Below are 27,806 nucleotides of genomic sequence, written 5' to 3'. Positions count from 1 at the left end.
GAATGAATATCTAACGAGGAAACCTGAGGGGCCTCAAATTATACTATATAATTTGTGTCTTCTCTAAGCTGGGTTTTTTTGTAATGGTTGATCCTTAAAGGTCCCAGAGAGAAATTCTGAAGTTGGCCACAACTGACAAACTCACATGGCCAAATATGAACTGAAGAAGCCTGCTTCTGCTCTTGAGTTCCTGATCTATTTCTCATTGTGACCCAGCTTCAAAACTAGAGTCAAGGGGCTTCCCTGGTGGCACAGTGGTTGAGAGTCCACCTGCCGATGCAGGGGACACAGGTTCGTGCCCCGGTCCGGGAAGATCCCACATGCCGCGGGGCGGCTAGGCCCGTGAGCCATGGCCGCTGAGCCTGTGCGTCCAGAGCCTGTGCTCCGCAGCGGGAGAGGCCACAACGGTGAGAGGCCCGCGTACCGCAAAAAAAAAACAACTAGAGTCAGTTCAGGGGAAGCATAGCTCTTGGCACTTAATAGGCACTAAAAATATATTTGTTGAATAAATAAATAGTGGACTAAATAAGACTGATTGGATGAATAAAAAATTAATAAATTAAAGACATTTTAAACCTTCCCCTTTCCTATGACTTCTGTTTTATCTGTCCCTCTCTTTCTCACTCCCTCTGCCTTGATTCAGGCCCACATCATTACTACCTTGGTTGCTTCTCCAGCCTCCTAACAGATCACCCTGTCTCCAGTCTTGGGCAGTCCCTCAATCTGTCTGTCAGTCCCTCAGTCTACCAGCAAGATCATGTAATTGCTCTGCTTCAAAACCTTCAGTGGCTCCCCATGACTGTGGGGAAAAGTCCAAAGTTCATAAAAGGCATCCAGACCAGGCACTGTCACCCTTTTGTAGGTATCTCTGTTCTATCAGTCCTCCTGGGCACGTGTCCTCTTCCAGGGCACCCTTTTTTTTTTTTTTTTTAACCTTGTTGAGAATCTCTATTAGAATTGCATAGAATCTACAGGCCAATTCTTCTCAACTTGATATTTTTATGATATTGAATTTTTCTGCCCATGAAGTTGTTTTATTTCTTTACGTATTTAGGTCTTCTTAAATGTCTTTTTTTAAACTGAAGTACAGTTGACTTACAATGTTGTATTCGTTTCAGGTGTACAGCACAGTGATTCAGTTATACATATACATATACATATATATATTCTTATTCAGATTTCTTCCCCTTATAGCTTATTACAAAATACTGAGTATAGTTCCCTGTGCTATACAGTAGGTCCTTGTTGATTATCTATTTTATATATAGAACTGTATATATGTTCATCGCAAACTCCTAATTTATCCCTTCCCTGCCTTTTCCCCTTTGGTAACCGTAAGTTTGTTTTCTATGTATGTGAGTCTGGTTGTGTTCTATAAATAAGTTCATTTGTATCTTTTTTTTTTAGATTCCATATATAAGGGGTATCATATGATACTTGTCTTTCTCTTTCTGACTTACTTCACTTAGTATGATAATCTCTAGGTCCATCCATGTTGCTGCAAATGGCATTATTTCATTCTGTTCTATGTCTGAGTAATATTCCATTGCATATACTACCACATCTTCTATATCCATTCGTCTGTTGATGGACATTTAGGGTGCTTCCATGTCTTGGCTATTGTAAATAGTGCGGCAGTGAACCCTGGGCACTCCTTAAAATTGCAAATATGTTTGAGAAAAATAAGAATAAGCCCCTTTCACCTCTGTTTGTTTAATGTGACAACAGCATCAAAGTACTAAGCATTTGAAGGTAAAGAAGAGCTGACAAGGGTGAGGGGATGGACAAAAAGGAGGTACAGGAAAAAAAACATCATGATTAAGAGTTGGGCTCAGGGGGCTTCCCTGGTGGCGCAGTGGTTAAGAATCTGCCTGCCAATGCAGGGGACTCGGGTTTGAACCCTGGTCTGGGAGATCCCACAAGCCGCGGAGCAACTAAGCCCAAGCACCACAACTACTGAGCCTGTGCTCTAGAGCCCATGAGCCACAACTACTGAGCCCGTGTGCTGCAACTACTGAAGCCTGCGTGCCTAGATCCTGTGCTCCGCAACAAGAGAACCTACCACAATGAGAAGCCCGTGCACCACAACGAAGAGTAGCCCTCAACGCAACCAAAGAAAGCCCGCGTGCAGCAAAGAAGACCTAATGCAGCCATAAATTAATTAATTAATTGATTATTTTTTAAAAAGAGTTGGGCTCAGGAGTCACATAGAGCTGCATTCAATCCAGTTGGTCTTTTTGCTAGCTCTGTGACCTCAGGCTGATTATTGAGTCTCACATGGAATGTCCAGGCACACCAGTGCATCACTAAAAGTTCACAGGAGCAAGGAGACAGTCATCCATAGGTCAGCCAGGCAGGCTGGGCTTAGTGCAGCTGGAGACGCTAACCAAACACCTCTGAAGGGTGATTAACCATCTTGGTTTGAATGGGACTAGAGGGGTTTCCAGGACAAGAGACCTTTAGTTTTTTTGAGTGTGTGTCTTTTTTTTTTTAGTTTATTTTTGGCTGTGTTGGGTCTTTGTTGCTGCACCGGGGCTTTCTCTAGTTGCAGCGAGCGGGGGTTACTCTGTTGTGGTGCGCAGGCTTCTCATTGCGGTAGCTTCTCTTGTTGCAGAGCACGGGCTCTAGGTGCACGGGCTTCAGTAGTTGTGGCCTGTGGGCTCAGTGGTTGCGGCTCATGGGCTCTAGAGCACAAGCTCAGTAGTAGTGGCGCACAGGCTTAGTTGCTCCATGGCACGTGGGATCTTCCCAGGCCAGGGCTCAAACCCATGTCCCCTGCACCGGCAAGAGGATTCTTTTTTTTTTTTTAATTCTTTTTTTCTTTTTCTTTTTTTAATAGATTAATTTCATTTATTTATTTGTTTGTTTGTTTGTTTATTTTTTGGCTGCACTGGGTCTTCCGTTGCCGTGCGCAGGCTTTCTCTAGTTGTGTTGAGCAGGGCTTACTCTTTGTTGCAGTGCATGGGCTTCTCATTGCGGTGGCTTCTCTTGTTGCGGAGCACAGGCTCTAGGCGTGCAGGCTTCAGTACTTATGGCACACGGGCTTCAGTAGTTGTGGCTCGCCGGCTCTAGAGAGCAGGCTCAGTAGTTGTGGCGCACAGGCTTAGTTGCTCCGTGGTATGTGGGATGTTCCCGGACTAGGGCTTGAACCTGTGCCCCCTGCATTGCAGGTAGATTCTTAACCACTGGGCCACCAGCGAAGTCCCGACCTTTAGTTTAGTTTTTTTTTTTTTTTTTTTCCGACCTTTAGTTTTAAAAATGGGAAAGTCCTGGGCAAATTGGGATGAGTGCCCCTTTAGCCCCTGCACCTCTGGCCCCTGCCAGCCTCATGTGTTTAGTCCAGTGTGCCAACAAGCACTATTTTCTACATGCGCATATAATTTTAAAAAAGGTTGGGAAGCTCAGTTTCCTCATCTGTAAAATGGGGATGATGATAGTGCTTACCTCATTTGGTTGTTGTGAAGATGAAGTGAATAAAGCAGGGCATTAGATCCTGCCCTCCCAATCCAGAGACACACCCAGATCCTATGTCTTTGCCAATCTAATGCCCTTTCCTCCAAGACATTAAAAAAACTATCCACAATTTATCTGTCAGCTTAACAAATGTAAGGTATAGCAACATGCTATGTTAAACTGGAAAAATACATGTAAACTCCTAACCTTAAAAGATAAATGTTTCCCTTCCTGAGTGACTACTAAGAGGGCTCTAACAGCAGCGGCCCCCTGTACCGTTCTCCATTGAAAGGAGGAGCACTGAGGCCATGTCTAGGGAAAAAGTTTAGGCTGGATGGGGTGGGATGCGCTCCTGCTGCCAGAAAGCCAGAAGGCTTTAAGGAACATGAGGTTCCTTAGCGCTGATAGGTCCAAGGAACCAACCCATTGCTGGCCAAGATGTGACAACTGCAGCATTAATAATAATATGATAACGATTTTCTTATTGTTATTGTCACAGTTTTTGGAAGAAGTTGCATCTGTGAAAGGCCATGAGGATAACAGTCCACACAGGAAAAGAACATGAAAAGGTAGTTGAAACACACAAGACTGTGACTAGTACAGGATATGTTTAACTTATTTTCATAAGTATACACACATGGACACTTTGCTTCTTTTATTAATTAGATGCCTATTTATAAAGTATACATATGTACAGTTCCCACTTGGGTAAAGAAGAAATTCACAGACCTGTGAGAAGTCAAATAGTCCCAGACAATGGGAATTGTGTGCAGAACAAGATGGGCTGACAGGCTGGACTGCTCACAAACAATAACCAAGAAGAAGGGGCTCCAAGAGCTAATTAGCCAACCATCCTAGAGTCCCGCTAACACCAAAGACTACTCCTCCTCTTCTAGGAAGTGAAGCCTTCAGGTGGCCCTATGAATATAACAAAATAGTATATCAATAAGAATACATGAATTTTCAAACTTGCAAAAGTCCCCATCAATGTATCAAACAGGACATCAGGGGACTTCCCTGGTGGCGCAGTGGTTAAGAATCCGCCTGCCAATGCAGGGGACACGGGTTCGAGCCCTGGTCCGGGAATGATCCCACATGCCACAGAGCAAATAAGCCCGTGAGCCACAACTACTGAGCCTGCATGCCACAGCTACTGAAGCCTGAGCACCTAGAGCCTGTGCTCCACAACTAGAGAAGCCACCGCAATGAGAAGCCCACGCACCACAACGAAGAGTAGCCACTGTTCTCCACAACTAGAGAAAGCCTGCACCCAGCAACGAAGATCCAATGCAGCCAAAAATAAATAAATAAATAAATTTATTAATTAACTAATTAAAAGAAAACAACAGGACAGCAGTTTATATAATGCTGCCCAAGTGAGACTGAAAGCCCATGATTTTGAGAAAAGACATTTGGTTGCAAACAATGAAAACCTAAGAGAAAGGTATGACTTTAAAAGTCTAACAGATATTACAAAAAGGAAGCTCAGCTTAGTCATCTGTGGCCTGGTGACAGTCCCCTTGGACCACACAAGCAAGTCATGAGACCTGACTAAGAATAAATTGATTGAAGACCCAGATCCAATAACCTCAACTGGATTAAGATGACATATCTTTTTCTTTTCAGTCTGATTGAATGTTTGAAAGCCAAGGATAATACTACAGAAACCATAGGATGATAAAATAAATAAAGCAATGATCCAAGGAAGCAGGAGAAAGGAGGCACCAGATTTTGTTGGGCCTGAGGCTTAAACAATTTGTGTAGCCCTATTTAAGAAAAAGAATGCAGGGCTTCCCTGGTGGCGCAGTGGTTGAGAGTCCGCCTGCCGATGCAGGGGACACGGGTTCGTGCCCCGGTCCGGGAAGATCCCACATGCCGCGGAGCGGCTAGGCCCGTGAGCCATCGCTGCTGAGCCTGTGCGTCCGGAGCCTGTGCTCCGCAACGGGAGAGGCCACAACAGTGAGAGGCCCGCGTAACGCAAAAAAAAAAAAGAAAGAAAGAAAAAGAATGCAAAGTAAGATATTAAAGAGGTATCTAAACAAAAGAAGGGCTTTGGAAGAGGCTGTGCAAGCAAAGAGCCCTGAAACTTCAACTTCATTAACTTCACAATTATCATTTTTGTATTTTGTCTGCTCTTTAAGATATTTGAAGTATTCATAAGAATCAGCCAGCCATACTAGCACTTTAATTGCAGTTTAAAAATTTAAGGATGGGCTTCCCTGGTGGCGCAGTGGTTGGGAGTCCGCCTGCCGATGCAGCGGGCGCGGGTTCGTGCCCCGGTCCGGGAGGATCCCACGTGCCGCAGAGCGGCTGGGCCCGTGGGCCATGGCCGCTGAGCCTGCACATCCGGGGCCTGTGCTCTGCAGTGGGAGAGGCCACAGCAGTGAGAGGCCCGCGTACCGAAAAAAAAAAAAATTTAAGGATATTTAAGTTTGTAAACAATGTTTAAATACCCAAAAGATTGATTTCAAGGATTATTACCTATAAGAGTTAAAAAATTGAGCATTAAACAAATAGTGTTCTGCACCACTTCTAAAAACCTCTTTGATATTAAAAGAATTCTATCAGTATTATCCAATTCATAATGATTATTACTGGTGGAAATAATCAGTACAATATAAAACTGAAAATAGCTACTCCATCCAGTAAAATTGTCTTAGGAAAAAAAAAAGGAGAATCACATCTTGTGAACATTGAAAACTACCAGAAATTCCCTGAATCAAACTGTACTTGATAGAAATGAGCACCCATGAAACTATAGTGGCAGATGTGAAAAACCAGTAAAATTTGGTATGAATCAAATTTGAATGATGAATTTAACACTCATTGTAAAGTTTGCCCAGGGAAGAATGGATTCACAATGATTTCTGCAAAATTGAAAATGGAAAAATTAGAAATGGCTAAATCTCACTGTATAAAAAATTGAACAGGAAATTAAGTCTAAATGAAAATTCATCAGTGTTGAGAACATTCTGATTAAAATATGTGTATTTATAATGTGGAGGCAAAATGAACTTGGAGGTTTAAATGGCAGGTCAAAAACTTTGGGAGATAATGCATACGAAGAATTTAGCAGAGATAATGCACGTTTCTGGCCTGTGGCATATACTCAATGAATACCAGGGTGGATTTTAAAAAAATTTTAATTGTGTTAAAATACAAACGACATAAAATTTACCTTTTTACCATTTTCAAGTACAGTTCTGTGGCATTAGCTACATTCCTGTTGTGCAACCATCACCACTATCTATTGCCCGAACTTTTCTTTTTTAATTAATTTATTTATTTTTGGCTGCGTTGGGTCTTCGTTGCTGCGTGTGGGCTTTTTGGCGAGCGGGGGCTACTCTTCCTTGCGGTGCGCATTCTTTTCATTGTGGTGGCTTCTTCTGTTGCGGAGCACGGGCTCTAGGTCCATGGGCTTCAGTAGTTGTGGTTCACAGGCTCTAGAGCGCAGGCTCAGTAGTTGTGGTGCACAGGCTTAGTTGCTCTGCAGCATGTGGGATCTTCCCAGACCAGGGCTCAAACCCATGTCCCCTGCGTTGGCAGGCAGATTCTTAACCACTCTGCTACCAGGGAAGTAGGGAAACTTTTAATCTTCCCGAGTGGAAACCATACCCATTAAATGATAACTCCCCATTCTTCCTTTTCTCCAGCCCCTGGTAGCCACTATTCTACTTCCTGTCCCTATGAATTTGACTATTCTATGTACCTCATATAAGTGGAATCATACAATATTTGTCCTTTGTGACTGGCTTATTTCACTTAGAATAATGTCTTCAAGGTTCACCCATATTTTAGCATGTATCAGAATTTCTTTCCTTTTTTAAAAGCTGAATAATATTCCATTGTACGTCCCATACGTTTTGTTTATTGATTCATCTGTCAATAGATACTTGGTTTGCTTCCACCTTTTGGCTTTTGTGAATAACGCTGCTATGAACATGGGTGTCCAAGTAACTGAGTCCCTGCTTTCAGTTCTTTGGTGTATATACCCAGAAATGGAACTGCTGGATCATATGATGATTCTATTTTCAATTTTTTGAGGAATTGCCATACCGTATTTCATAGTGGCTGCACTATTTTGCATTCCCACTAACAGTGCACAAAGTTTCCAATTTCTCCATGTCCTCACCAACACTTGTTTTCTATTTTTAAAATAGTAGCCATCCTAATGGATGTGTCACCAGATTGCTTTTAAAGGGTGATTTCTCCTTTTCTCAGTCTTGCTGTGGGTTTCCCTGATAACAGTCTACCTGGAGAGGGAAACGGAAGACTTCTCAGAAATCCCTTCTATGTGACAGGAAGACTTCAACTTGATAAAACTAAACCTTGAGAGAATTCACTGCCCCTCCCCAAACAAAAGGTAAATACTAATCATTTTAGCGCTAATTGAAAACTGAGCCCTCTGCTCAATTTATCAGATCATCAAGCTCTTGAAAAGATTTGCAAAAACCTTAGTTTGACGTTTTGCATTGTTATATTTTAAGATATTCATATTTCATTTTATTTATTTTTAAAAGTATGATCCTCTCAGCTGAATTTATAACTAGTTGAACCGCAAATGAGGCTGACTACTCCAAGTGAACCCACATCTTAAATTTCCCAATTACTCTTAATTGCTAACATTTAATCCTACATATCATAAATATGCTCTTACTTGTCAGACTATGAAAGTTTCAATCACCTTAGGCTTAATATAATAATGTTATCTTGATATGACTTTTCTTCTTGGCTGTATCTTGTTTATTTCTCAGCAATGATTTGGACGCTAACAGAATTTACGTAGGAAAGAAACGGCACACAAGCAACATCTGGCCCACAGATACCTTTTCTTTGGCCTACATAGCATTTTTAATTTTTTGTTTGTTTGTTTGTTTGGCTGCTTTGTTTCTTTGTTGCTGCACATGGGCTTCCTCTAGTTGCAGCAAGCGGGGCTACTCTTCATTGTGGTGCTCGGGCTTCTCATTGCAGTGGCTTCTCTGGTTGTGGAGCACGGGCTCTAGGTGCACGGGCTTCAGTAGCTGTGGCACACAGCCTCAGTAGTTGTGGCGCACGGGCTTAGTTGCTCCGCAGCATGTGGGATCTTCCTGGACCAGGGCTCGAACTCATGTCCCCTGCATTGGCAGGCAGATTCTTAACCACTGCGCCACCAGGGAAGTTCCTTTTAATTTTTAAATTTACTTATAAACAAAATTCTGAAATGTTTACATAAAAATGCAGGCTTCTGGTACCTGCTAAAAAAACTTAAGATGACCTGGCAACACTGACCCCATATTCTTCATGTCAGTTGCTATTTACCATTATGCCTGTGTGGTTGCTTTTCTTACTGTGGAGAAAAAAGTTTTAAAAATTCCCCTCCATTATCCAATCCACTATATTTACAGTTTTCCTGACTGACCCCAGTCAAAAATAAACAAATGGGACCTAATGAAACTTAAAAGCTTTTGCAAAGCAAAGGAAACTACAAACAAGATGAAAAGACAACCCTCAGAATGGGAGAAAATATTTGCAAACGAAAGATTAATCTCAAAAATATATAAACAGCTCATGCAGCTCAATATTAAAAAAACAAACAGCCCAATCCAAAAATGGGCAGAAGACCTAAATAGACATTTCTCCAAAGAAGATATACAGATGGCCAAGAAGAACATGCAAAGCTGCTCAACATCACTAATTATTAGAAAAATGCAAATCAAAACTACAATGAGGTATCACCTCACACCAGTTAGAATGGGCATCATCAGAAAATCTACAAACAACAAATGCTGGAGAGGGTGTGGAGAAAAGGGAACCCTCTTGAACTGTTGGTGGGAATGTAAATGGATACAGCCACTATGGAGAACAGTACAGAGGTTCCTTCAAAACCTAAAAATAGAATTACCATATGACCCAGCAATCCCACCACTGGGCATATACCCAGAGAAAACCATAATTCAAAAAGACACATGCACCCCAGTATTCATTGCAGCACTATTTACAATAGCCAGGTTATGGAAGCAACCTAAATGTCCACTGACAGACGAGTGGATAAAGAAGGTGTGGTACATATATACAATGGAGTATTACTCAGCCATAAAAAAGGAACGAAATTGGGTCATGTGTAGAGATGTGATGGATCTAGAGACTGTCATACAGAGTGAAGTAAGTCAGAAAGAGAAAAACAAATATCATATATTAACGTGTATATGTGGAACCTAGAAAAATGGTACAGATGAACCGGTTTGCAGGACAGAAATTGAGACACAGATGTAGAGAACAAACGTATGGGCACCAAGGGGGGAAAGTGGCTGGGGGGTGGTGGTGGTGGTGGGATGAATTGGGCGATGGGGATTGACATGTATACACTAATATGTATAAAATGGATAACTAACAAGAACCTGCTGTATAAAAAAATAAAATTTAAAAAAACAACAACTTACAAGGAAAAAGAACATACATATATCTGAATCACTTTGCTGTACACCGGAAACTAACACAATGTGAGTCAACTATACTTCAATTAAAAAAAAATTCCCCTCTATTATTCAATCCACTATATTTACAGTTTTCCTGCCTGAGCCCAGTTGTCATGTGAGTTTGTGCCCCAGGTCTAGGATGTTCAAGAAGGTATACTAACTACACTGGTTGATAGAATCAGACTTCCTGGGCTTCAGTATAGACGCCCACAACTTAGCTTCAGTTTTCTCATCTGTAAAGTGGGGACAACAGCAGTATTTACCTACCTCACAGGACTGAGTTAATTAATGTAAAATATTTAAGACAGTGCCTGCGGGACTGCCCTGGTGGCGCAGTGGTTAAGAATCCGCCTACCAATTCAGGGAACACGGGTTCCATCCCTGGTCCAGGAAGGTCCCGGATGTCGTGGAGTTACTGAACCTGCGCGCCTAGAGCCCGTGCTCCGTAGCAAGAGAAGCCACCGCAGCGAGAAGCCCGAGCACCACAACGAATAGTAGCCCCTGCTTGCTGCAACTAGAGAAAGCCCGTGCAGTAGCAACAAAGACCCAACGTAGCCAAAAAAAAAAAAACCCAAAAACAAACAAAAAAAAACAGTGCCTGCAGTTTTAGCAAAGGAAATACAATGGCCCAAAAGCCCGGGACCATGTCTATCTTATTTACCATTGAATCCTAGTGGCCAGCACTGAGCTGGGAACAAAAGAGACATCAATAAAATTTTTTTTTTCTTTTTTTTTTGCAGTACTTGGGCCTCTCACCATTGCAGTCTCTACCGTTGTGGGCGGAGCACAGGCTCCGGACGTGCAGGCTCAGCGGCCATGGCTCACGGGCCTAGCCGCTCCGCGGCATGTGGGATCTTCCCGGACCGGGGCACGAACCCATGTCCCCAGCATCGGCAGGCGGACTCTCAAACACTGCGCCACCAGGGAAGCCCAATAAATATTTTTTAATAAATTAATTGGGGGAGGGAGGAGGAGTCCTAACAGTATAGTAGTATTTAGAGCAAAGAACTGACAGACGTGTTCCACTCTCTATAGTAGGGACACAACTGTGTTATATGAAGAATACTTGAAGCAACCGAGGATGCGAAACTGGATTAGAGCGGGGTGAGGAACAGGTTGGGGGGATGTCATTCTCAGATCTTCTGCCATTCTGGGAAAGACAGTGTAGGTTTCTCATTGCCTCACTGGGGAAAATCAGGACGAGAAGGTGGCAATAAAAGAACTGAACTTGGCTTTTTAAGGAAAAGAACATGCAACTCCACGAGGTGCCGTGAAGCCAGTACTGACTTCCCCGGGTGCGCAAATGCTGCGTGATCGCCAGGCCCAGATGCGGAAGCAGGAATTCTACTACAACCCTTTAGATTAAGGCGTCGCTTGGGAAGAATTTGGCGGGAACAGGAGGAGGCCGTACAAAGGAAGTGATGTAAGGTGTCACGGGGGGTGACACGGCCAGAGGAGCGGAAATATCATCTTGATTGGTTATTTTTTCGAGACACCGTCCTATCACAACGTCCCTCAGCCTTACTTCCGCTTGCGCAGTCTTTTTTGCCCTTAGTAACGATGGCCGCAGAGGCTTCCTACCCTCCCGGGAGCAGAGTGCGCGTTTTCGGGAGCGCGGCTGGAGAAGACGGGAAAAGGCGTAAGATTCGTGAGCACTGATTGGCTGAAGCGAGAAGAGTTCTGGCTGCTGACTGGCTCCGTCTTTCGCGGGAAGGAGTTTGTGGCTCCTGCGAAAAGTAGATATAGCGGAGCGGCTGCCTCAGGGCTCGGAGGCGGTTAGGGGAACCCACCAGACCGGAACCTTCTGCAACTCTTTCCTGAGGGAATCGTGACGAAGATGTGGACCAGTAATGATGAGTGGGGCGGATTACGAGACCCGCAAGAAGGATTTAGCAAGGGGCTGGGTGGGAGAGGCCTGTGGCGGCGGGGGTGGGGGAGGGGCGGGGGCCGGCCGCGGGGGCGTGCGGGGTCGGGGGGAGGTTAAGGAGACGCTGGAAGTGGCTAGGGTGAAGTCTGGGGGTCCTGTGGATTTTTCAGAGGCTTGGAGGGCGGAACAGGTATTAATACCGTTGTTGTTTAAAACCAGGTGGATTTGAAAGCTATAGCAGTTCCTCTTTTGGGGGAACCGGAAGCTACACACAGTCCCCTGGGGGCTTTGGATCACCGACACCTTCCCAGGCCGAAAAGAAATCTGTAGGTTGAAAGCGTACTTCGTTTTATCTTATACTGTCCGGAAGCTACTGACTCATCTGTGAGAGAAAATTTATGCGATGAAGGAAGGGTGTTAAACTTGAGCTGATACGATAACTGTCAATTATTATCTTTTCGAATCTTATAATTGAGTGCTGTAATTTTGAAAAATGAAATTCCCCTAATTTTGCATCCATTGTTTCCTTGCCTTTATTTTGAAATTTACCAATAGAACTAATGAAATCAACCTTGTGGGAAAAGTGAACTTGTTTGTATAGCCTAGTTTACATTCTTCATGTATTGGAAGTCGTTTTTAAATGAAATGTAATGAGGTGCTCTAATGCGGTGGAAAGAACATGGTCTTTGAAGTCTAGTGGATCTATGATCCACCATTGCTCTGACACTCCTTGCAGGGTATCATTGGACAAATGATACCTTCTTGGAAATATGTTTGGCACCTACTAAATGGGATTAATAATAGATACCTTACGAGGTTGTTGTGAGACTTAATATTATGATATATATATATATAATTACACCTGCCCCAGAGTTGCTTTCAGTAAATGGTCCCAGAGAGTATTATTAAAAAGAACCTGAGCATTGGAGCCAGAGTACGTGGTGTCCAGAATCAACTTTGCCTTTTAACTGGTGGTGTGAGTTTAGCGAAGCAGCTTCCACTGCTGGTTTTGGTGGCCCTTGATTTTTCTCATCTGATAATAGTACTAGTACTACTCATGTCCCAGGGTGGTTCTGAGAATTGATAAATGAGGTAACGTATAGGAAAGTGATCTGTAAAAAGCTGTCCAAATGCTTGTTACTCACTCTTTCAGAAATGAGTTTCAATTTAATAGCTGCTGTTGATTTCATCCTTTAAAAAATATAGGATTTGGTGTTAAGATTCAGTATTAGTAGCTTCTGTGTTTTATGTCCAGATTGATAAGCTTTTACCTAAACTGGTAATTCACAAGGGTGTGTCAGTGGGAAAAAAATCCATTGATAATTCCCATACATTTGGGCATTGCTTTATATTTTTCATATGATTATTTTATATAATCCTGTGAGTTAATTATTATTTACTGCATTGCACAACAGAGGCTCAGGGAGTTTAAGGGACACCTGAGCTTGCATAGCTAGTTAGACAGTCCACACATTGATGCTGCACAAATCCAAAATCTGATGAGCAACTTCTGTCTATTGTAATTTTCTTTTTCCCAGGAAGACCAGAGGGGACTCCAAGTCCTCTAACTTTGTCTTCCTTGAGGCTGTAAAGGAAAAAACAAAAGATAGATCATTGGTTCTCATCTTTTCTCCTTTATCTTAACTATTTTTCTTCATTCTGGTTGTTAGAATTCTTAATCTCAGTATCCCTCCCTGGGGCTGTGTATTAAGACTGCTTTTCAGAGAACAATGATGGTTATAAACTGGAGTTTCAAACCCAGGTCTTTTTATGTTTAAATCTAGTGCCTTTTCCACAGTAAATTAGATAAACACTCTATCTAAAATGTTTCCTGTTGACTATAAACCTGTTATATTTGATTGAATCATGTGAAATTTCTAATGCCATGTTTTGCCTTTAAAAATGGTGGGTTTTTTATAGTACTGTCAGAGTAGCCAGTGGTTCATAGTCAGCTAGAAAAGAATTTTTTTCAGAATTAAACATATCAGTACTTGTGCTGACACCCTCTCTGTGAATCTCTTTGGAACAAACTGGAAACTCTTTGTGATCAGTTCTTGGCACATAATAGGTGCTCATTAAAAAACAAGAACTTGCTGTGATTTGAGATGAATTTGAAGGTATTTACTAACACCTCAATAATTACCCATCTGTAACGTTTTTCCCTGAGGAGTAATAATATTTATTGAATACCTACTACATGTGGCGCTTGGGATTAGCATTTTCATATACATTATATATTTCATTTACAACTCAAAAGGTAGATATCCTCATTTTATAGAATAGGTGGTGGTGTGTCCAGGGCTGTGGAGCTGGGATCTGAACACAGGTCTGTAGGACTTTCTGGCTCCAAAGCCCATATTCTTGCTGCTGTTACCACAGTGGCTCTTAGTTTTCTTATGCTGAAGATACAATGAAAACCTCAGGTGTGATAGGTGAAAACTGTATAGTAGACTATGAGAGCTAAATCCTGGGACCTCAGCAAATTTTAAATATATAAATACTAATATAGCATATAACTTCACTTATAAAATACTATAAAGTAAAATTGAAAAACAGTTGATTCCTTTATATCCTTGTTAAAAGCTATTGCAGCTATAAAGAGTGAGGAACAATAGCTGACCTAATAATTCCTAATGTTTATTGAGTGCTTACAGTGTGCCAGTTATTCTAGGTACTTCACCATATATTTAATTTTCATAATGATTTTTAATGATTTTATTATTCCTAGTTTTATAGATGAGGAAACTGAGGTACAGATGAATAGAGAAATGTGACCAAGAACACACTGCTCCTGAGTGGTAGAGCCATAATCTTTACACTCAAGCTTGGCTGCTGCCTGTTGTGACATGTGTGCTGGTAGTTGGCTAGGCTTACTTTCTACCATCCTGGCAGTACTCACCATTCAAAATTAGGCTTCAGCAAAGTGAAATGTTGCGAGTATCATGGACCTTCAGGGATAAGCTTCAACTGCTAAATCCATGAAGACCAAGAGTCTGCTATGTTCAGTCTTACATGTGGAACAGTTACTGGGTTACATCCTGTTGATCTCCAACAGGAAGAACCGTAATCTTTAATCCACCATGCTTTTTCCATCTTGTACATGGTCCCTCTAAGAGTCTATGAGAGTGCATGTTTGCCCTCAGCCTATAATGCATATTCCCTACCCACTGTTTTTTCACTGTCGAAATTCTTGTGCTTCAAGGTCCAGCCTAAATGCTCCCTCTTCTTGAAATGGCCAAAAATATTTCCGAGATCCTACATAGAGCATCTCATTCTATAGTGTATCAAGATCAGGCTCGTTATTTACATTTTTACCTCCCCTAAGTTAGGAGTATGTTGAAGGCAAATCCTATTCCATTCTACTCATCTTTATGTTCCCCAAACAACCTCTGCCCAGTGGTAGGCAAAAATAAGAATTTATGCTGGTGTTAGGCTGCTTCTGGATGTGATTTGGGTGTCCTCTTCTGCCCATCACCTCCTGTCCCTTTCCTTTAAGATGTCCAGTGTGGCCAAGCCCTTATCCCATTTTCCCCATACTCACATTTGATTGTCAGAACATCTATCCTAAAGCTGTACCTCTAACTTTCTGTTATATTTTATCATGAGAGTTAGAACAACTCCAATGTTCTGTCTCTGCTGGCCATCTCTCAAACCCCTTCTGAGTACCATCTCATCTGTGATAAAAAGCCAGCTCCTAAAGGTGGGGTTTCCTTTAAAAGTCTGTTCCAGAAGCAGGTCATCTTCCTTATGCTGTTTGCACTCTGGCCTACTCATTTTGGTGATCCCTAGTACTGCACAAACTTATCCATTCATCAGGAGCTTTGGAGTCAGACAAGCCTGGGTTTGAAATCTAAAGTGTGGCATTTGTTAGCTATATAACCCTGGTTTTCATCTCTGTGAAGCAGGGATAATGAGGTGCATTTTGAAGATTCAATGTTATAATATATGTAAAGTGCTTGGCACATAGCAGGTGCTAAATGAACAGTAGTTATTATTTTCTTAATTGGATGTATGCATACTTTTTTTTCAGAGAGCCCGAGCTCAGCATATTGTACCCTGTACCATATCTCAGCTGCTTTCTGCTACTCTGGTTGATGAAGTGTTCAGAATTGGAAATGTTGAGATTTCACAGGTAAGTGAAAATAATTTGTGGAAGAGTCACTTAATCATAGGAATGAAGAATGAGATAAAACTAACATCTCAACAAAATACATAGGGGTGAAAATACATAGGGGTGGGCCTCCCTGGTGGCGCAGTGGTTGAGAGTCCGCCTGCCGATGCAGGGGACACGGGTTCGTGCCCCGGTCCGGGAAGATCCCACATGCTGCGGAGCGGCTGGGCCCGTGAGCCATGGCCACTGAGCCTGCGCGTCCGGAGTCAGTGCTCTGCAACGGGAGAGGCTACAACAGTGAGAGGCCTGCTTACCACAAAAAAAAATAAATAAACACATAGGGGACTTCCCTGGTAGCGCAGTGGTTAAGAATCCGCCTCAGTGCAGGGGACACGGGTTCAAGCCCTGGTCTGAGAAGATCCCACATGCTGTGGAGCAGCTAAGCCTGTGCGCCACAACTACTGAGCCTGTGCTCTAGAGCCCGCGAGCCACAACTGCTGAAGCCCGTGCGCCTAGAGCCCATACTCCGCAACGAGAGAAGCCACCGCAATGAGAAGCCCGCGCACTGCAACAAAAAGTAGCCCCCACTCACTGCAACTAGAGAAAGCCTGCGCACAGCAATGAAGACCCAATGCAGCCTAAAATAAATAAATTTATGAAAAAAAAACATAGGGACTTCCCTGGTGGTCCAGTGGTTAAGATTCCATGCTCACAATGCAGGGGGCCCAAGTTCAATCCCTGGTCAGGGAACTAGATCCTGCATGCCGTAACTAAGAGCCTATGTGCCACAACTAAAGATCCCGCATGCTGCAGTGAAGATACCACGTGCCACAGCTAAGACCCTGTGCAGCCAAATAAATAAATAAATAAATATTTTTAAGAAAATACATAAGTGTTGCTTTGGTTTCCAAGAAAACCAAATTTTTTTTTCTTCTGGTCTAGGTCACTATTGTGGGGATAATCAGAAATGCAGAGAAGGCTGCAACCAACATTGTTTACAAAATAGATGACATGACGGCTGCACCCATGGATGTTCGCCAGTGGGTTGACACAGATGTAAGTAGTTGGTTTTGAATCAGGGTGGGGTTACTCTGGGACTTTGGAGATGTTGAACTTTTTTAGTCTTACTTTTTAAAGGTGGATCTTATTATAAAAATAAAACATAAGCAAGACATCAAAGGCAGAAACCCTAACATTAAAGGCCAATACATTTGATGTCATAAAAAATTTTAAATCTTTTAAACTTCCCAAAATACTATAAACGAAGTTAAAGGGCAAGTGACGGGACACACTAGAATGTAAACTCTGTGAGAACAAGGATTCTTATGTTGGCACTATATCCCTAGCACCTAGAACAGTGCCAGTTACATAGTGGGCCCTGAGTAAATATTATTTAAATTAGTGGGAAAATTTTTTGCAAAATATTACGAACATTTAAAATTTTCAATTATTGAAAGTTCTTACAAAGCAAAAAGGAAAAAGCAACCACACCTTAGGAAAACGGGCAAAGAAATGCACAAGTAATTCATAATAGATGAAATACAAATTGCAACAACAATAAGAAAAGCAAGTTTACTTAACATTAAGATACCATTTTTAGTTTATTAAATTGGCAGAGGAGAAAAGAGAATGGCAATGTCCACTTCTATTGAGAGTAGTAGGAGCTTAATTTATGGAGTGATTTGTCACTGTTTGTCTGGGGAAGTGGATACCGCCCTACCTTGATGTTATGAGCATCACCTTTCTCAAAAATCAGCCGATGATCAAAATCATCTCAGAAATGTTGACCACTCCACTGCCAGAAATTTGCATTCAGGAATAATTAAAGATACACGCAAAGATTCAGTTGTAAGATTGTTGATCATCATTATTTATAATAATGGAAAACTAAAAGGAATCTCAATGTTAGCAGTAGGATATTATTAATTAAATCCTGGTATATTTTTTAAAATACTGCAAATGATGTAGAAATGTATGTATTGTCACAAAGAATTGTTTACCATAAATTGTTGAGAGGAAAAGAGCATGTTAAAGGTAGTATGGGGCTTCCCTGGTGGCGCAGTGGTTGAGAGTCCGCCTGCCGATGCAGGGGACACGGGTTCGTGCCCCAGTCTGGGAAGTTCCCACATGCTGCGAAGGAGCTGGGCCCGTGAGCCATGGCCACTGAGCCTGTGCTCCGCAGCGGGAGAGGCCACAACAGTGAGAGGCCCGCGTACCACAAAAAAAAAAAAAAAAAAAAAAAAAAAGGTAGTATGCATGGTGTGGCCCAATTTTTGCAAAGCAACATATATATGAGTATATGTATAAACATGCAGAAAATAGACTTAAAGAAAATATATTCCTTTTACCCTTTTTATTTTTTTTAATTATTTTTAAAAATTTATTTATTTATTTAGCTGTGTTAGGTCTTTGTTGCTGTGCGCGGGCTTTCTCTAGTTGCGGCGAGCGGGAGCTACTCTTTGTTGTGATGCGCGGGTTTCTCACGTCGTGGCTTCTCTTGTTGCGAGCACGGGCTCTAGGCACATGGGATTCAGTAACTGTGGCATGTGGGCTCAGTAGTTATGGCTCACGGGCTCTAGAGCACAGGCTCAGTAGTTGTGGTACATGGGCTTAGTTGCTCTGCAGCATGTGGGATCTTCCTGGGCCAGGAATCGAACCTGTGTCCCCTGCATTGGCAGGCAGATTCTTAACCACTGTGCCACCAGGGAAGCCCATCCATTCGTCTATCTATGGGCATTTAGGTTGCTTCTATGACCTGGCTCTTATAAATAGTGCTGCAATGAACACTGGGGTGCATGTGTCTTTTTGAATTATGATTTTCTCTGGGTATATGCCCAGTGGTGGGATTGCTGGGTCATATGGTAATTCTATTTTTAGGTTTTGAAGGAACCTCTGTACTGTTCTCCATAGTGGCTGTATCCATTTACATTCCCACCAATAGTGCAAGAGGGTTCCCTTTTCTCCACACCCTCTCCAGCATTTGTTGTTTGTAGATTTTCTGATGATACCCATTCTAACTGGTGTGAGGTGATACCTCATTGTAGTTTTGATTTGCATTTCTCTAATAATTAGTGATGTTGAGCAGCTTTTCATGTGCTTCTTGGCCATCTGTATGTCTTCTTTGGAGAAATGTCTATTTAGGTCTTCTGCCCATTTTTGGATTGGGTTGTTTGTTTTTTTTAATATTGAGCTGCATGAGCTGTTTATATATTTTGGAGATTAATCTTTCGTCTGCAAATATTTTCTCCCATTCTGAGGGTTGTCTTTTCGTCTTGTTTGTAGTTTCCTTTGCTTTGCAAAAGCTTTTAAGTTTCATTAGGTCCCATTTGTTTATTTTTGTTTTTATTTCCATTACTCTAGGAGGTCGATCAAAAAAGAACTTGCTGTGATTTATGTCAAAAAGTTTTCTTCCAAAAAAAAAAAGTGTTCTTCCTATGTTTTCCTCTAAGAGTTTTATAGTGTCTGGCCTTACATTTAGGTCTTTAATCCATTTTCAGTTTATTTTTGTGTATGGTGTTAGGGAGTGTTCTAATTTCATTCTTTTACATGTAGCTGTCCAGTTTTCCCAGCACCGCTTATTGAAGCAACTGTCTTTCCTCCATTGTATATCCTTGTCTCCTTTGTCATAGATTAGTTGACCATATTAAAGCTAAATCTTAATACATGTTCTTTATTTTCTTAAATTTCTAAAAGTACAGTTGCTATGCCAATAAGTACGTCCACCAGAAAGTTGTGTGCCTAAGAACACTGAATGAGAGTGCCATAATCGTTTGCTTGTTTTTTGATGTGCATAACATAGAACTTGCATATTTTTATTCTAATTCCTGGTTTTATTTTTTAAAAATTAAATTCTAAAAGGCAGGGCAAACTAGGTAGTGCTACATTAGGATCCTTTAGCTCTTACTTTGTAACTTTCTCTTTCTGTACATAATTTAGAAATTTTGAAGAGGCTTTCACCAGCATCGCTAAAACCTAAGTGGTGTGTTTGTATTTTTTCTGTTAGGATGCCAGCAGTGAAAACACTGTGGTTCCTCCAGAAACATATGTGAAAGTGGCTGGTCATCTGAGATCTTTTCAGGTAAAGTCAGGAAAAAAAACGACAGTTAAAATGTATCTGCATGGGGCTTGCCTGGTGGCGCAGAGATTGAGGGGACACGGCGCCTCGTGGCGCCTGCCGATTCAGGGGACACGGGTTCGTGCCTCGGTTCGGGAGAATCCCACGTGCCGCGGAGCGGCTGGGCCTGTGAGCCATGGCCACTGGGCCTGCGCATCTGGAGTCTGTGCTCCGCAACGGGAGAGGCCACATTAGTGAGCGGCCCGCGTACGGGGTGAAAAAAAATGTATCTGCATGAAGCAGTTTCTGGGGTCATGCCTAAGTTTAGGATACTTAAGACTTAGTAAGTCTCTATGTTTAATGGGAGTTATATTGAAGTTAATTCATTATTTTCTTCTTCAAAAGGAAATAATGGGTTTCCTCAATATAAAACAAACAGAAAGGTAGAGAAAGAACAAGATCTCAGCCTACAGTTGCCATCTATGGCATTCATTAGGTGTAGAAGGCGGACACTGGATTTGGAGACTGGACTCTGGTTGTATAACCTTGGGAAAGTCATTGAACATCTCTGTGCTAGTTTTGTTCTTTTGACTATATTTCATTGACTGTTTTTGGATTAACTCTGAGTTAAAAATTTTCAGTATATAACACATTTTCCTCAGTTAGTAAAATACTATAACCAAGAAAGGAGCCACAATGTTTTGACCTGAAATTGACTTGAATGTGCTCATTATTTGTTCACATTTCTCTCTTTATTTTGATAGAACAAGAAAAGCCTGGTAGCCTTTAAGATCATGCCCCTGGAGGATATGAATGAGTTCACCACACATATTCTGGAAGTAGTCAATGCACACATGATGCTCAGCAAGTCTAGCAGCCAGGTGAGCAGCTTCATTCTCGTCGTTTTTTCTCTTCCCTGAAAAAACCTAAACCACTTCTGTGCTCCGGCTTTGATTTCCTTGACATTTTGAAGATTGAGCCACAAGAAAGTCATCATTCAGTCCTCAAAAAAAATTTTCTCCATGAGCTTTGCTGTGTTATTTTATTCCTGATGAAACACTTTCCTCTCAAAATTACAAGTTCCTCTAACCCCGGTGGCTTGGATGGCTGAGGCCAAGACAAGCTTCAAGTGTAGACACATAATTATCAGCTGAGCTCTTAGCTTCAGGATTTTCAGTCCATATTCAGAGAAAAACCCCAACTAAGATAGCATTTTGCTGCTTTCCTTCCAACCTATTGGCTAAACAGGATTATTTATGCACCATTATTTTGTCCCTGCAACTATATTTCTTGCTTCATATCGAAATTTCTCAACATTTTCTGTGGTACAAATTGAGTTTGGCAAGTCCATCTAGGACCACATAATGGGTTTGCTGATCTGAGTATTAGAGTGCCCTTAGATGATTCTGGTGGCAAGGTGGAAGACTGGTTACAGTAGGAGGGACTGGAGCTGTTGCCTCTTGTTTTGTGCCAAGCACTTTGCTAAGCCCTGGGGATACAAAGATACATTCATTCAATTTATTGAGCCTACTATATGCCAATCATCATTCTAGGCCCTGGGAATAAAGCAGTGAACAAGATGGGTAAAGTGTCTGCCCTCAAATTTATATTCTTGAGAGAAATGGACCATCAACAAGAAAACAAATATATAATTTTAGGTAGTTATAGGTACTCTGAAATTAAGCAGAGTAGGAGAAGACAGTGATGGAGGGAATAAGAATGGTATAATTTTAAATGAGAGAAGAACATTCCAAGCGGTGTCAGAAGCCATGAGACTGGAACAAGCTTGGCATACTTGAGACTAGCAAGAAGGCCAGACTGTCTGGAGTGAAGCAAATGACATGGGACGTGGTACAGGGATGTAGGCAAGGGAGCGAGACCCGGATCATGTAGGGCTTTGTAGGCCATAGTAAGGATTACTTTTTTCTAATTGACACTAAACCTTTAGAAGGTTTTGACTAGGGAAGTGATGTGGTCTGATTTACCTTTTTAAAAGCTCACTTGAGCTGCTGTGTGGAGAGTAGACTATGAGGCACCAACAATAGCAACAGAAGTAATTCTGGGGAATGGTAGCAGCAGCTGGGTAAGAAGTGGTTGGATTCTAATACATTTCGAAGGTAGAGCTGACAGGACTTAATGGTTTAGATATAGGATATAAAGAAAAGAGAGGGTTCAAAAATAACTCCTAGGTTTGGGGCTTGAGTAACTAGATGAAGCTAGCAGGTTTGAAGGGCAAACTCCAGAGTTCTGTTCTGGACTTAGCAAATGCAACGTGTCAGACACCCAAATGGAGACCAGAATGGACGGCTGACTGTATAAAGCTGGGACTCAAAGGAGAGGTCAGGGGTAGAGAGAGAGCATTGGGAGTCATTGTGTGGATGGTATTTAAAGCCTCGGATGAGACGAGATAACTAGTGAGTTAAGAGGTAAGAGACCTAAGCTCTGAGACACAGAGCTAGGAGTCTGGAGGCACAGCAGGAGCCAGAGAAAGAGAAGTTGCCAGTTGGGCAGGAGGAAAATCAGGAAATGTGGTTCTATAGAATATTCTGAAAAGAGTACTTTAAGGAGGGAGTGGAGTTCAACAGTAGAATGCTGCCTAGAAGTCAAGTAAGGTGATGAGAGAGGTCCGTCGGATTTGGAAACGTGGATCTTCAGAAGAGAGGCTTCAGCAATGGTTAGGGGAAATGTGGGTTAAAAAGAATGGGACTGGGTAGAAAGTTTAGGGTGTTTATTTTATGACTATACTTCATAACCTCTACATATATATCAAATGTTCTGTGATAAAAATGGTTTTAAAGTGAGGATGGGTGGAAGTTGTGAGTATAGACAGTTATATTGAGGAGTAAATAAAATAATCCTTTCCCTCAAAGAGTTTGCCTTAAGCATTGAGGGTTCAGATCACTTAAGCAGTGAGGAGTGGCAAGTGCAGGGTGCTGTCGAACCACAGAGAAGAGTTTCCTGTCCTGACCTGGACATCAAAAACGGCCTCCTGGAGGAGGTGATGCCTAAACCAAGTCTTAAAATACACATATGGGAGCAGGGGCGCACCTGAAGCATGTTTATGAGGTCATTTCAGCAGAGGTATCCAGGGAAGAAATAGCATTCAGTTCAGTATTACTGGATCATAAAATAGGACTTCTGTCTCACCAGCAAGCAACGTGAAGGCATCTAGCTTGAAAACAGGAGACCATGACTGAATTTTGGGTTTTTTTTAAATGACCTCGAAGCATTGGCATTTAATGATTTTTTTTTTTTTTTTTTTTTTTTGGTCTGCGTTGGGTCTTCCGTGCTGTGCGCGTGTGCGCGGGCTTTCTCTAGTTGCGGTGAGCGGGGGCTACTCTTCATTGCAGTGCGCAGGCTTCTCATTGTGGTGACTTCTCTGGTTGCGGAGCACGGGCTCTAGGCGTGCGGGCTTCAGTAGTTGTGGCATGTGGGCTCAGTAGTTGTGGCACAGGGGCACTAGAGCACAGGCTTAGTAGCTGTGGCACGCGGGCTTAGTTGCTCCACGGCATGTGGGATCTTCCCGGACCGGGGCTCGAACCCGTGTCCCCTGCACTGGCAGGTGGATTCTTAACCACTGCGCCACCAGGGAAGCCCTAATGAACGTTTGTTGAATGAATGAGTCTCTTGACTGCATGGGATTCACTGATGAGCTTCCACAATGCTCTTTTACTTGTAATGAGTACTTAACATATTTAATCTTTTGTCATCTTTATTCCGTTCAATAAATTAAACATTGACTGAGCACCTGCTGCCCACCAGGCACTGTGCAAAGCTGAAGGGGCTTATGGGAGAAAGTGACAGGCAAACAGTGCGATGGCTACTATGAGAGGGAATGGGCCAAATGCTGTGAGAGCCAAGAAGGAAGAACACAACTAACTTTGGCCTGGGGGGATGTCAGGGAAGTCTTCACAAAGGCAGTGACAATTAAGTTGGGCTTTGAAGGATGAGAAGGGTGTTTCCCAAGCAGATGAGGGGAGGAGCATTCCAGACATGGAATAACATGTCAGAGGCGTGTGTGTGACTGGCAAGAATTCCCTGTGTTGAAAGGGGATGGTCAAGAATAAAATACAGACTTTGTTGTCTAGTTGTAGTCAGTCTAATATCCAGGAGTTTTATATTATTTTCACAGGCAGGGGGAGCCAGCTGAAAGCTTTTAGGTGGAGGAGAGACATGATCAGAAGTTATTACTTGGAGCAGTGAGGAGGGTTGATTGGAATAGGAGAGACTTGCAGCTGAGACACCAGTCAGGAGATCAGGGGTGATGAGGATCAATTCGAGCCACTGAACGCTGTATTAATGGGCTGTGGTGATGGGCTGTGGTGACGGGCTGTGGGAGGTGAGCGAGTGGAGACTCAAAGATGGCCAAGGTCTACAGGACTGGGCTTGGACTTACTAATAGAAATGGAATATACCAGGGCAAGCAGGTTTGGGGAGGAAAGTAAACTTTATTTTGAAGTGCGTGAGATAGCTAAGTGGAGGTCTTCAGTAGATGGTTGGTAACGAGGATTTGTGGCCTCGGAGGAGGTCTGGGATGAAATCCTGAGAGAACTATCAGCTTTTTGGAAGACAGGTAGACAAAGAGGCTGAGAAAGGATACTGAGAAGGTATAGTTTGAAAATTAAGTGGAGAACCAGAAGAATATGGTGTCAGGAAGCCTAAGGAGGGGTACATTTCAAGAGGGGTGTGGTCAGCAGTGTCTGCTTCTGAGAGGTCAAGTGTTATGAGAACTGAAAGGGATTACTGGCTGTGTTGGTTGATAAGCATTGGTACGTTTGGTGAGAACTGTTTCAGAGGTATATTTGGAGAGAATCCAAATAGTGCTGGGAAATGTAAACAGTGACTATAATCTATTATTTTTTAAAAGTTTGGTGGTAAAAAAGAAGAAAAGAGAGGGTAATGAGAACTATGTCTCCTTTTCTCTCTTTGTAATGCTTCATGCCTAGTTGACACTCAGTAAATGCTTGCATGATTGAAGCACCAGAGGTAGATACCACTATAGCAGATCTCAGTAATTTTCTTCTCAGTGCTATTTTTCCTCTGGCTCCTGTCACATCACAAAAGAAAAGGAGGATCCAGGAAGTACCTTTCTCTCGGTTTGATGTGATATGCTTCAGAGAATGACTTTATCTTCCTATGAAATACTCATTAGATAATAGCTGTCCTTTCCAAGGGAAGCAGTTGTTATTGGGAAAACTCTGCTTAGGGAATTCCCTGGCAGTCCAGTGGTTAGGACTCTAACCACGCTTTCACGTGGCCTGGGTTCAATCCCCAGTCAGGGAACTAATATCCCACAAGCCGTGTGGCACAGCCAAAAAAAAAAACTGCTTAAATTGTTTTTTTGTAAACTATTTATTAAGCTATTTAAAAGAGCAAGGACTGTGTTTAAATTGGTGAATTTACTAATGTTGTAAACTTATTTCTTAATTCAGCCCTCAGCAGGGAGAGCACCTGTCAGCAATCCAGGAATGGGTGAAGCTGGGAACTTTGGTGGGAATAGCTTCATGCCAACAAATGGCCTCACTGTGGCCCAGAACCAGGTAAACAGCTGAGTGGCTCCAGACATGCAAGACACAGACAGTTAGTTGTAAATTATGTTACTTCCTTAATGGTGCTAAGTACCTGACTCATTTCTTTCCTATAAAGGGATTCTGGCTTACATAGGGGAGCTGATTCAGAGTAGTTGCTAAAATCTTTCTGATTTGAATCTTCAGGTACTGAATTTGATTAAGGCTTGCCCAAGGCCTGAAGGATTGAACTTTCAGGATCTCAAGAATCAGCTCCAACACATGACCGTACCCTCCATCAAGTGAGTATTTGGTTTCTGTGAACTAGGGCTCCAGAATTGTACCCGTTTCCCCTCACCAGGATTTCCCGGTAATGAGAAGTAAGTTTAAAAAAAAAAAAAAAACTGTTGACTAACAAAAGCGAAGTTGTTCAGTCATGGAAAAGTAGAAAAAGGACTCACAAAGATGGTGCTGCCTGTCACTTCACTCATTCATTTTTCATTCAGCAAATACTAAGTACCATTATGTGCAAGGGATGTAATTTTGAGCAAAAATTGACCAGATACCTCTCGTGGAATTTAGTCTGGAGGAATGAGATCCTAAGCTCCTAGTCCTCAGGTGTACATTTGCATTGGCATTGCTGTCCCCAGTGTGCAGTGTTCCTCAGGCTATCTGGACCTGAAGCCATTAGACAGTCCTTCCAACATCCTTGTCCTGATAACCTGTTAGACAAGCAGCTTCCTGATTCTAATGAACTAATCAAACAAACTGAGTATTATGGTGTTTGTGATAGTTGTTACTATAAATCAGTTGATATTCTAGGTCTCGACAGAAAAGAATACTCAGGTCTAATTCCATTTCCTGTCCTATGAGATGAGGATAATAATTCCTATCTTAGAGTTACTGTGATGATGAGGTGCAGAATGTCTGTCACAATAGTAGGTGCTCTATAAATTGTTACTCTTATTAAATATGTTACTGACACTGACCCTGAGGGCCTTTAAGGATTTGAAGGTGTCATACCATTTCTAGAAAGACCTTTCCTTTCCTTCTTGCAACTTGATTTCCCAGAGGGGAATGAGAGGGTCGGTGGATGAGTGAGGAGCTATTTTTTTATATAGCTGTTTATATTGGGAGACATTATATGCAACCGGAACTATAGCTTTAGATCCTGGTTTCAGTTTGCTTACACTGGTATTTAAGTGAGGTCCTATTTTCTTTGCTTTACACAACTTGGGAGAGGCATCCAAGGCAGCCCTAAAGCCTTTGTCTCCAAGGATTACCTCAGTTTTGTAATTTTACTGGTGTTTCTCCCTGCAAGAGCCTTCCATGAGCAAAATGGCCATGAATTCTTGTCAGCTAAGATAGAAAGTAGGGAAATGAGTAAAGTTTACATATTCGGCCATATCCAAAAGGCAGTTTCCTTTCTTCTGCATTTGGTTTTTTCTTTCTTTCTAGGCAAGCTGTGGATTTTCTAAGCAACGAGGGACACATCTATTCCACTGTGGATGATGATCATTTTAAATCCACAGATGCAGAATAACTGGATCTAATTGGGTACCCGAGATATTTTCCAGCTGGACCTTTTATGCAGTCTCTCGTCTCCAGCTGTGCATATATTTGGCAGGTTGACTTCTAGGTAGTAGGTTTCATCTATAAAAGGTTTCAATTGACATCCTTTTGAAACTTACTACTCTTCTGTGTTTTTGAAGCTCGGAGGGATATGGGCAACTGACAGGGATGTAAACCAGGGCGGAATTTCTTAAAGAACTTACAAATTAGTTGCAATATCAGGATAAATGGAATTGGAAGAGGGATGCTACCAAGAAGGGTTGGGCGGTATTACTTAAATAATAATATAATAATAATACTCAGGAGTTTTTATGCCTAAATTGTTTCCTGTTGAGAGCAGGACTAGGGCCTGTCAGCAGAGAGCTAGCCACAAAGCCCACTAACCTCTGCCTGTTTTTGTTCCCCACTTTGGTTATGTGGTTATGTGTTGTTACTTTCAGAATTGCACTTTCTTTCACCTTGTCATAATTGCTGCCCAAAGTGTGTTTTTATAAGCATGGGGTTCTAGAATGGTGGCTTCATGGGGCAGAGAGAAAGATACGTGTTTTGTACAAAATAAGTACATTCATATGCTTAATAAAATAGTTCTATTATTGCAGTAACTTGTAAAAATGTTCTTTTTTTTTACACTGTAATAATTAATACTTTATCATCTCAGCTAATTCAGAGATAAGTTAATGAGGTGTAACATGCAAATAAAAGTTCTGTAACTGCTTCAACTGTGTTTCTAAATGAGATCTACCAGCAGCTGTGTGGAGAAGGCTCCACTCCCTTGGTTTCTGACAGT

The 27,806-nt window shown here is 42.0% G+C and overlaps 1 protein-coding gene across 2 annotated transcripts; it reads left to right on the top strand.

Moving 5' to 3' along the window:
- Positions 1–11,494: 11,494 nt before the first annotated feature.
- Positions 11,495–27,728, top strand: RPA2 (replication protein A2). Of its 2 annotated transcripts, XM_060002312.1 has the most exons (9): positions 11,495–11,755; positions 11,995–12,101; positions 15,806–15,907; positions 16,829–16,942; positions 19,890–19,964; positions 20,705–20,821; positions 25,373–25,480; positions 25,655–25,749; positions 26,906–27,728. In XM_060002312.1, the coding sequence occupies exons 1-9, from the start codon at positions 11,746–11,748 to the stop codon at positions 26,988–26,990; spliced, it is 813 nt and encodes a 270-aa protein (XP_059858295.1). In that variant the 5' UTR covers positions 11,495–11,745; the 3' UTR covers positions 26,991–27,728. The 2 variants fall into 2 exon arrangements, with proteins under 2 accessions (XP_059858295.1, XP_059858373.1); XM_060002390.1 differs by lacking the exon at positions 19,890–19,964 and having other exon boundaries at positions 11,499–11,755.
- The last annotated feature ends 78 nt before the right edge of the window (positions 27,729–27,806 follow it).

The sequence above is a fragment of the Delphinus delphis genome, chromosome 1, assembly GCF_949987515.2.
Source record: "Delphinus delphis chromosome 1, mDelDel1.2, whole genome shotgun sequence".
Lineage (NCBI taxonomy): Eukaryota > Metazoa > Chordata > Mammalia > Artiodactyla > Delphinidae > Delphinus > Delphinus delphis.
The sequence above is the reverse complement of the archived record's forward strand: the minus strand, read 5'-3'. Positions and strand labels throughout refer to the sequence as shown.

Bases quoted from the DNA above. Each gene is read 5' to 3' on its own strand.
- RPA2 (XM_060002312.1), top strand. The intron at 20,822-25,372 runs GTGAGCAGCTTC...TTCTTAATTCAG, and splicing joins TCAGCAAGTCTAGCAGCCAG to CCCTCAGCAGGGAGAGCACC. The intron at 25,750-26,905 runs GTGAGTATTTGG...CTTTCTTTCTAG, and splicing joins ATGACCGTACCCTCCATCAA to GCAAGCTGTGGATTTTCTAA.